The sequence below is a fragment of the Glycine max genome, chromosome 8 (genome assembly GCF_000004515.6).
Source record: "Glycine max cultivar Williams 82 chromosome 8, Glycine_max_v4.0, whole genome shotgun sequence".
In the NCBI taxonomy this organism is placed as follows: Eukaryota; Viridiplantae; Streptophyta; class Magnoliopsida; order Fabales; family Fabaceae; genus Glycine; species Glycine max.
In genome coordinates this window covers 13,531,729-13,542,911 of record NC_038244.2, presented here as the reverse complement: position 1 = coordinate 13,542,911, position 11,183 = coordinate 13,531,729, and the positions used below count along the sequence as shown (strand labels likewise).

General features: G+C 29.8%; 1 protein-coding gene across 1 annotated transcript; it reads left to right on the top strand.

Moving 5' to 3' along the window:
• Positions 1–1,495: 1,495 nt before the first annotated feature.
• LBD32 (LBD domain-containing transcription factor) lies at positions 1,496–6,277 on the top strand. The gene is made up of 2 exons (NM_001354004.1): positions 1,496–1,835; positions 5,619–6,277. Exons 1-2 carry the CDS (start codon positions 1,659–1,661, stop codon positions 5,973–5,975), a joined length of 534 nt encoding a protein of 177 aa, NP_001340933.1. The 5' UTR covers positions 1,496–1,658; the 3' UTR covers positions 5,976–6,277.
• Positions 6,278–11,183: the final 4,906 nt, after the last annotated feature.

The following is an 11,183-nucleotide window of genomic DNA, read 5'->3' as shown; positions in this document are numbered from 1 at the left end:
AGCCCGCCCATTCAATGTTGTCAAAGCATTCCTTAAATTAGTTGAAAGCAAATGTTTTAGAAGAGTTAGTTTGAGTAGAGTTCTTCTTAGCGATCAATTATACTTGAATTTGAGCACTTTTGCCCAATACATGTGATTCTTTAGAAAGGAACCAAGTCTATGCGTGACTTTGTTTCTATAGAGGTTTGCCTAATGATATTTGTACTCATTATATCCAATTTATCTCTATTTTTAGGGGAAAAAAGTTGTGTTTTAGATATCAAACATCTTATTCAACACGTTGTGTATGGTATATTTAGATTATGCATAATAGTATCATAATGGGTTAGTTTTAACTTTCATGATACTCAAGACTTGAAATTTTAATTACCATATAGCTTGTTTATTTCCATCCCTCTAATCTAGCTTGTAAAATTCTTGAATATGGATTCAAGTGTGCGCACGTGTTCTAATCTAGCTTGTAAAAATCTTGTATATGGATTCAAGTGTGTGCACGGGCACTTGTGCACTTGTGCACATACACTTTTTCATTCTTACCCTTTATAAAGTCTTTTCTTAGGATCTTTAGTGGATTTTTTTTCTTCAGACTAAGCCTAGATTAGATCATAATTAGGTCGAATTAAAAAAGTTCATATCTATTTGAACTCAAAATGTAAAGTCCAAGTCTTATATTTGATCAGACAAATTTGAGATTAGTCTAACTCATTTTATCACCTTTAATTCTTATGCATGAGACATGGAGTTCAAATGTCATTTTCAAACCTTATTTTTAAGTATCACATGAGGACCATGTCAATGTGTTAGAATACAGTAGAATGACACATGTTAGACTGTATTTAATTGATTTTAAAAGTATGAGAGTTTCATTTAAGCAAATCAAACTATAACAATTAAAATTGCCTATTCAATAAACTACATGACCAAAAATCCAATTAATTCATTTGTTTTCTTTCACATCTAAAATAGAGGGCACTTACACTGTTCTTTTTAGTTTATTTCCTGTCAAGTTCTTTGGTACCCGTACAAACTGATCTTTTCTATGTTCACCTTGTAAAGCTCCCAGAAACAAATTTAAGAAAAAGAAAATAATCCATGTGTCTTGGATAAAAAAGAAAAGAAAAAGCACAACACAAGGCCAATGAGAAACACTGACAAATGTACTTGACTGTGAATAGAACAACAACCCAAATAACATTACAATTAAACAGAAAGGAAGGGTAGATTGCTTGTTCTGAACCGAACCCTCTCAAATCACGAAGAAGTTTCAAATGATGAAGCCAACCATGCTTACGAGAGCGCGCGTAGAAAAAAGAATAAAATAAAATAGTGAGACAAAATATATTTTTCAAGGTAGGGACAAAAGATCTTATCAACATGGATGATTTTGTCCAGCAGAATCTATATCCTCTTCTTTAGTGGGGCCCACAAAAGATTTGCTGTCACATAAAATCTCTATATAACATCATCTCCAATTCCCTCCCTTAAGTCCACCTTCTCCTCTCTCAACTTCTCTCTTTTTTTTTTCTTTATTCATTTTAAGCCTTCTTGTTGCTCCCTATTTGACATTGTTAAGAACCCCTTCATTAATTTCTTTTAGGGTTAAGGAAATTAACCTAATAGCTCTTAGCACATTGCCTTGCTCTTGCACTTGGAGGAACATGAAGGAAAGTGGAAGGAAACAAGGTACCATGTCGCCATGTGCGGCATGCAAGCTTCTTCGAAGGAGATGCACGCGAGATTGCGTGTTTGCTCCTTATTTTCCTGCTGATGAACCCCAGAAGTTTGGTAGTGTTCACAAGGTTTTCGGGGCTAGCAATGTAAACAAAATGTTACAGGTACAAGCTCTTATGCACCTCTCCCATCTCTATCGATATCATCGTATCCTCGCATGAAATCTCTGTCGTTTTCATGAAAATATTTTGTTGTGGAATACTTTTTTTAGGACCCATTCAACTTTTGCTATACAATGTTAAGCAGAATTATATAAGCTGTGCATTTGACAAATATATCCATGGTTTTAATTTTTTAATTACGGTTTGCTATCATGCTAGCGGCTGCATTAAGTCACGTTTATCACTATTTTTTTTTCCTTTTGATGCTAATCCCTAATTTTCTTTAATATTGCTAATGGTAACACAATTGCCGCCACAATTCAAACCATGAATATATATATATATATATATATATATATATATATATGCGAGAGAATCATAATATATTTTAAGAAATTGGTGAAAAGATAAAAAAAGGATGTTACTAATTTTTGCTCAAACTGTATTTTAATAATTTTTCTATAAGTAACTTTTTCTTTTGATAATAATTAAGCTAAATGAATTTATTAGTGAAATATAGCACTCTTATGATGATGACAGCTCTTTTGCCAAGTTGCGTAACTTTGTTATTAAGAAAGACAGTATTTTGCCTATGTAAAACAAAATTAGTGAAATAGAGCACAAGCAGTGCTAGTGTTTTTGGGAACAAAAGGTGTAACACTGCTACATACGGCCATCCATCTATATCTAATAAACCAAGTAAAGGTTAATCCACGTACAAAGCCCATATAGGAAATCAGAGAAAACTGAGTGCATGTTTGACAACACGGTGAGTTCAACTAACTGTGATTTTCTGAAGCAACAAATAATTGCTCTTGTATTGATTTCACTATGATTTTATATCAACATGGATTCCTACCATCAATCCAAACACACTAATCTGCATCAGAGCTCAAGAGTCATGACATTTATCAATGTCTGGTAGATCTTTACATACTCTAATGAAATTAATAATAACAGCATATTTAAAAATGATCGATTTCCTATCTGCATATTTCTTTACCTAATTAAGTATTTGAGTTTAAAGTATGGGCAATTTATAGATTGACATGCTCAAATTATATATATATATTGATTCTTTGCTAAGTATTTATTTTGAAAACTAGATATCTATTTAGTGTCATAGGTGCAGCTTAATTTTATATACAACGTGTTTTTGGTAATTACCTAAATTTTTAAGAATTATTTCTTGCGGGAAGCAATTTACTTTGAAATAAAACTGATTCTTAAGAAGAAGAAAAATGTAAGTTAGTCTTTTACGTTTGTATTTTCAATTCATGCCCTCATTCTTTTTCGTTTTGCCACTCTCTATCCTTCAATTAGATTTTCGGGTTGAATTATATATACTTGGGTAACATATAATTGTATATACTATTTTTCTATTAAAAAATTGTAGAGATCATTCAATCATCCAATATTTCAAACATGCATATATACTTTTGTTTTTATTTAAAATAAATTTAAAAATATACAAGTAGTTAAAAACTAGTTTAAAATGATCTATTTTCAATATACTCAGTTACATTAAAATTATTTTTAAAATAACTTGAATTTACATTACTAGTTTATCTTAAACAAATTTATATTAGTTTTGATGGCTATGAACCGCCTCTTAGAAGAGTGAGAGAAACAAAGAACAAACTTTAAACTCAAGATGAAACAATAATATCTATACTTTTTAGTTATTAATTAGGTGAAGGAAAGTGATTGATTTTATGTCTAACAACTTGGCATATAATTTCTCAGTGAGAACTGAAACTAGCTCTAGGGCCTAAGTAAACTTATTTTAACTGCCATTGTCAAGACTTTGAATAAGCCGTATATGCTAACACAAATTCCAAAAGTAAATCGGTTTCCCTCTCATCTCCACTTGTTTCTAATTTCCTTAACTGAAGAGGTTGTTACAAACATCTGATTTAGCAGGTCCTGAGTCTTTTAATGACTAGCATATTAATATTTTTATATTCTTTTGGTGAATACTATATCTAACGAGTTTTTTATTTTTCTTTTTTTTAATTACTATCATATTAATCTATACTATGATAAGCTATTATTCAATTTCTTAAATTGAAAGTTGTTGTCCAAAGAAAAGTAAAAAGGATATCATTCTTTTGTTTCTCCCATATTTACTTCCGTTATAGTGGTTAATTACAGTTGAGGCAGGCCCTACGGTCGGCACTTTTAATTAACTGTATATAATTCTCATTCTTTGTTAAAGTAAGGTACTACTGTACTAGTAATACCGCATATGATTCCTTAGAGCATATAAAGAGACCAAAGAATCATATGCATATAAATTAGCTTTACCACTTGAAGCCATATACGCAGTGTGAAGAGGATAAAGTAAAAAAAAAAATGTTAATCTCATCATTACATGGTGGTTATATGTATCCCAATTTGTTCAACATCTCTCTTTATGACCACCGCTTGGGCTTGGCTTTTAGTCTTGGACTCCTTGGGCAATGATAATTTCGGAAAAAGGAAAGTTTTAGTATGCTCAACTTTTCCTTTTGTCTTTAAAATCAGGGTTACATTGATGGAGACACATTAGTAATGTGTCCAAAAGTGATGTTGATTCCCCAGATAAAGATGTTTCAACCTGTGAATAAATTAATATTTAAAAAGTTAATTAATTATTTTGTAAGCATGATACCTTGATGACATATTGGCTTCTTCTTTACTAGCAAAATAATCATCATAATTGGTACCAAGCATGGACATAAATGTCATCTTGGTGTTTATTTAATGATGTAAAAAAATTAGAACCCATTAAGCATACCACAAAGAATGTGTCGCTAATCCACCTTGAATATCCATTTGTTTACCAATAATATTGCTTAATTTTTAAGTCAAAAGCTTAATATTATTACCCTTTAATTTCCCTAATTCAAGCATACGCACTGCTGCCAAGAAAAACAATCGAAGGGCTGCCCCTTTTCGGTTACGATATAGTAGAATCAAGATTTCAATGGCTTGTTGAGATGTAAACTGTATTTCAATTTTCAAAGAATTATGATTCTGAAACTATTGTACATAATATTGTCTCTATAGTCAACTGTTTAATATTATTCTTTTCCCCTCCAAAGTAACTAACTTCAACGTGCACCATATCATCCCCTTTTTGACTAAGCATGGATCAGTTTATATCCAAACAACCCCTTTGATTTACATCATAGCCCTCGATTACTACAAATTAAAAAAGCTAGTCTATGCATTTTGGTCAAAAATTCGCAAGCGTATGGCCTCCCCATCGAAGCTCAGTTTTATTTTTTTCCTATTGATCTGTTTTGGTACGTAAAGGGTTGTTTCCCTTTAATTCTATAGCATTTACATGGGGACACATTTATGCTAGCCACATATAAAATATATTTTTTTCTTTTTTCTTTTGCTGAATGGTTGAACCTCACTATGAGCAAACAATCACTACCCTTAAAGTCACTTAGACACCAATTAACTATCAAATGTCATGTATTATGATATTTCACTTTATATAATTGAGATGCGTTATTCATTCAATAATTCATATAACAATTTATATAATATTATTTTGTGTCTATTTCTCTCCACCATATATGATTTATTGTATCTCAAGTTAGCTTCTCACTAAATTTGATCGTTTTGTGTCCCTTCATCATATCATTTATTGCATCATCTCATACTAACCTTTCGCCTAATTGTATATTTTGTTATATAATTTATTGTACAGATAATATTTTCCTATTATGATTAGATTGTTCTTATGCGTGATCTTTTTAACTGTTTTATTTTTGTAATCAAAATTGGCAGGAATTACCTGAGCACCAAAGAAGTGATGCAGTTAGTTCAATGGTATATGAAGCCAATGCAAGGGTGAGGGACCCTGTGTATGGATGTGTGGGAGCCATATCCTCTCTTCAACAACAAGTTGATGTGCTCCAAACCCAATTGGCACTAGCACAAGCAGAGGTTGTGCACATGAGAATGCGCCAATTCTCACCACCATCAGAACAACAACAACCCTCAGTGCTTCCTGAAGCCTCCAATTCATCATCAGAGAACTTGTACCACTCAAGCAGACTCTTGTCTTCACAAACCAAGTCCCTTTTTGGCATGGACATGGTCGTTGATCAGGCCAACATGGGGCAATCCTTGTGGTCATACTAGCTTAATTAATTAGGTTATGGCATGCATGCATGCATGACCTTCACTTTATTTATTTTTCTTATCATTATTATTGCTATCACGGGCTTGCTTTATTGTCTGCCTCATTAGTACCTTTTTTTTCTGCTTTGTATCCCCTTTACCCTAGCCTGTTCTCATGACTGAAAGGACATCCATCTCTCTCTGCATTACCAAGAGATGATGATGATGATTAGTTAGCCTTAGTGTGTAAACGTATAAACTTGTAATTATGAGTAATCATATCATTTGTATTAAGTTGACTATATACTTTTTTACTGCATCTTAGCTTCACTTTCTGTCTGAACCTTATGTGCTAAACAAAATCATTATGTTATATAGGTATTGTTGCTGAGTCTGAGTGACAGAGGCGAGGAATATTAAATAATGATTAATAAAGCTTAACCGCCGTGACAATAATTGATGTCTAATGAATTATCATTGGAAATTCAATGAAATACTTTTTCTTTTTTATCTTTAGGCTAACACGATATTTTGATTATTTTTTCTTCCCAGCTAAAAATTACTTTGTTAAGAAAGAAACTATTTTACATTTAATAACACAATATATATATATATATATATATACACATTTAATAACACAATATATATCATTTGAAATTTTATATATTATTTAAGGGACTTCGATCCAAAACCAATTTGAAAAGAGAAAAACCCTATCTATGAGGCATTCATTGACTATTCCAAGGACCAAAAGCGAGGGAGAGCTTGGAGATTCATCTTTGACTGTAGAACTTGAGGATTCAGGTGCGGTTTCTTAAGGTTTCATGGCATTATTTTCTATTCTTACACTTTTATCCTTATTTTATTTTGGGTAACTCTAGGGAGGTTTGATAAGGGAGAAATTTTAAGTTTATTGAGAATCTCAATTTCTCATATTTGATATCTTATTTTTTTTTAAAAAAAATTATTGGAAAACGAGAATGTTTTTCTAACAAGTTTCTCATGTTTATTTTATTTTATTACAATAAAAATATCATATTACTCTTATTAATATGATAAATAATTAAGATAACTTATAAAAATATTATATAACTCTTTAATTCATAAAAAAACTTATCTAAATATCTTTGGTGATCAACCAAACAGATTTTACTCATTCCAAGAAAATGTGATTATTAGAATTCATGCATGTGATTGTAAAATATGTACTCACTAATGGAAGTATACCTTACGCAGGAACAATAATGGACTTGAAAGTTTAGATATCGTACCCTAAAGACTAGTTATGTTCTCAAATAACCTAAATTGCATAAATTAAATAATTTTGGGTTTTATCTTGAGTTAACGATTATTTGTGTTTGCCTTCAAGAAAATAAAAATAAAGAGAGACAACAGTTTCAAGAAAAGATATGTATGAAGAGAAGTAACTCGGACTATGATTTGGCATGCATGTCTCGTTTTTCCCCTAATTCCTATTTTAATTAAGAACTCTTAGCTATCAATTAAGCGCCTAATGTCTCTTATTTTAATTATTAGCATATGGTCAATATCTGAGAATACTCTTCCCCTAAATCAATCCTGCATTGTTAGTTTAGTATTTAATTTAGGATTAAGGATGAATATCAGAGAAGTTTGTAAAAAGGGAATTCATGCCACCAGTTTGATTATACAAGTTTTATGAATTCTATCATTCTATAGGTCAATTAATTACAAGAAGATGAATACAAATATGCAATTAACTAATAACCAGAGTGTGATCAATTCCAATATATAAGTGAAAGTGATAGAAAGATATATACGATTAACTGAATAACATCGAAGAACTTTATTAAAAAGAGGAACTATAGTACATGGATATAACTACACCACAATCCAAGTACAGTTCAAATCCCAATTGTTTCCAGTACAGTTCTCCTTTTAAAAGTTCTTGTTAGTAAATAAAATAAAACATAAGGTATCTAAAAGAGAGACACTCATTCCTTATTTATAATATTCCGTGAAGACCTTTCTATCTTTCATTAATTAAAGAATCAATTATCTCTTAATCTTATTTACCAATTAAGATTTAAATATGTGATCCTTTCAATCTTTAAGTGGTAGGTGGTGCAAGTGGACCACGAGCCACATGTGTATAAAATTATCGCAATTGTACAAAATTAGAATAGTTGTGATCATTTGATTGGCTCCAAAAATTTAAGATTTTTAATTCTTTTTCACATAAAATCTAGTGTCTATCTTTCATAAACTTATACCAAACTATGAGTTTTATCAAATAAAATATATCAAAATATATAAATATGACATGAAAACTCACATTGAAATACAATCAATTATGAGTTTATCAACTTGAAAAAACTTCTTCCCTACCAAATCTCATCTATGAGTTTCTAGTACCTTTTTGGTTAGGTTAAGATGAACTATGATTGGAATCTTTTGTAATTTCCCCCCTCTAAACCTGTGATTATTAACACAATTCAGTTGTTAATTTTATGCTTAACGTGTTTTCTATGCATGACACCTATGAGAAATTGATTTGCAATTTAAAATTTATAATTGAAAAATTGAGGGTTGATTTATTGAGTTTAACAACCATATAGTTGTTGAATCTAAGGATTAATTGGAAGATCGAATGGAAGCCTTCGCGTTAATTTCTTGTTCTTAATTCATGTGACTAATTAAGTTTGTTTGCCTAAGGGATTAGGGTGCAAAATTAGGAACAAAGGGTTTAATGCTTAAGGAATTAGGGTTTAATTAATTTAGAAAAATTAAAGGTAAATTGCCTAATAGGAACAGGCTTATAGGGAAAATAAATTACATTGGGGAAAATCACTAGAGAGTTTGGTTTGATACCAAATTGCTTTTACTCATAAAACTCTTAAATATTTATTAATTGTTTTCTTATTTTTTGTTCGCTATTTAATTCCAAAAACTTAATTTAAGAGTTTTTTAATCCTTCTTTAATTTTTAAACACCCTAGCAATTATTTGGTTGAATTGAGATTAAACCACATTGATTAAATTACAACTGGTTGTACCAATTTTCTAAGGTTAAATTTGATATATTATTTACAAATTCTCTAGCGATGTCTCCATCCAAAATCTCAACCATTTATCATATATGTGTGTGTGTGTTAATAATTACTGTAATAACTAAATGATTTAAATGTTGGCCGGACCTAATACAGCTGGAGAGGAACAAGATGAATTAGGTTTACTAGCCTTATCATTACGCAAAATCAAACCTGTGAAAGTTTGGGACATTTTCATCATTGGGCGTACATACCTGAAAGCAACAAGGGCAAAACCAAGACCTTAATCCCAATAAGTAGGGCAACAAGAGCACGCCCTACATAATAACAATTATACGTTCCTTATTTACTAAGAATAAATATGTACATCGTTATGTCTAATGATTAAATATTTAGAAGTGTCAAATGATTTGAAGCACTTTTAATTTATCTCCTCGGATGAATACTATGGGAAAGCAATACCTAAACCTTTAACTTTGTACTCAAGATTGTGCGGAATTATATATATATATATATATATACACACACACACAATACCTAAACCTTTAACTTTGCATTCACATTATATTGTGCACTTTGTATATATGTATTACTGTAAGTCTTACATAGATAGCATTGCTTGAAGTGTGAACTTCAAGAAATCATAAAGTGACAATATAATTTGTCTTATATTTAAATTATATTAACATAGCCGACCAAAAATAATTACGTTAACATACGCGTTCTTTTTAATTAATTAAAATTTATTAAAAATTATAAAATTAAAAAAATCTTAAAATATGACGTGAGATTCACAATTTAATCATTTTAAATAAAGTTAAACCAATTAAAGAGATAGTATATTAAAAAGTGTGTTTCTAACCTTCTTTAATTAATAATTATACATATTGTCTCTATCCCTAATTATAAAATATTATTGACTAATTTATACTTAGAAAGTTAATTAATTTAATTATTAGCAGTAAATTTGTCTGTAAATAACTGTATTATTAATTTAAAAGTTATCCTTAAATAAATAATGCATGGAGAGAGCATAATAGTAGTGGAGTTCTAATTTTTAAAATTAAACTCTTCCATTCTACAATTCTTGTGAGAGAAAAAAATAATTCATAACATTTATTATTTATGAACAAAATTAATTAAGATATTTTGGTTTAAAAAAACAATTAATGCAATAAACAAGTAAAAAAAGTCATATAAAAAGGGATAATATTTTTTTAAAAAAAATAATGTCTTATAAAAAGGGACCAAAGGGGTATATAGGCTTGAATGTTAAGAACACACTTCTTTTAATACATTATTATTAGTTAAATTTATTGAAACTACAAAATCATGAGAGAAAGTTATTAAATAAGATACCATATCAACATTTTTTTACAATAAATTTTAATCAATAAAAAAATGTGTTCCAAAGAATGTATTACAAACATTTCTCATATAGACAAGTGTTGAGAATTCAAGGGAGGATAAAATACTACGAATTTTCACCAATATGACATGAGCACAATCACATGAATGAACATGATATCACACTTAACCCAAATTCTTAAGACAATATATTTGTGTATTTTTCTCACTTATATGTTATTCAACTTGTTTATTTTTATCCAATGTAAGACTTCACCTTTACACTTGAATTCCAAAAATCTTCCTTCAAGTGAGTCTCTTCTCCATGATAATTTTTCCTCAAGTGAAAGCCTTTTAAAATCTACTACCTGATACACCGACAGTTCCATTACACTTGTTTGAGCTGGTCACCTAGTTGAACTATTGACTTTTATATCAATTGTTAATAATCTGAGAGGATTACGACACCGAAAAATTCTTTACTAATGAGACACAAGTAAACTTAATATTATCCTCAACTCAAAATCTTAAGACAATAGATTTGTGGGTCTTTCTCACTTATGTATTACTCAACTAACATATTTTACCGAAAGTGAGAATTCCCCTTCACATTTAAACTCCAACAAAAAAAAAACTCTCAATGATAAGATATACTTTTGTAAAATATACAAAATTCCACTAGATAAAAATAAAACAGTTTATTAATAAAATTACTACTAATTATTAATATGTATCAGGATACATAGACCATCTCAAAAATAATAATAGTTTTCAAATTGTTATTTTTGAAAACTCGACTTTTGCGGTGAAGATTTTATAGAGGCCCTTTTTTTGTAGATTATGTTGAGGACTTA

Coding starts and splice junctions, on each gene's coding strand:
- LBD32 (NM_001354004.1), top strand. CDS start 1,659: ATGAAGGAAAGTGGAAGGAAACAAGGTACCATGTCGCCATGTGCGGCA. Junction 1,836..5,618: donor ATGTAAACAAAATGTTACAG/GTACAAGCTCTT, acceptor CAAAATTGGCAG/GAATTACCTGAGCACCAAAG.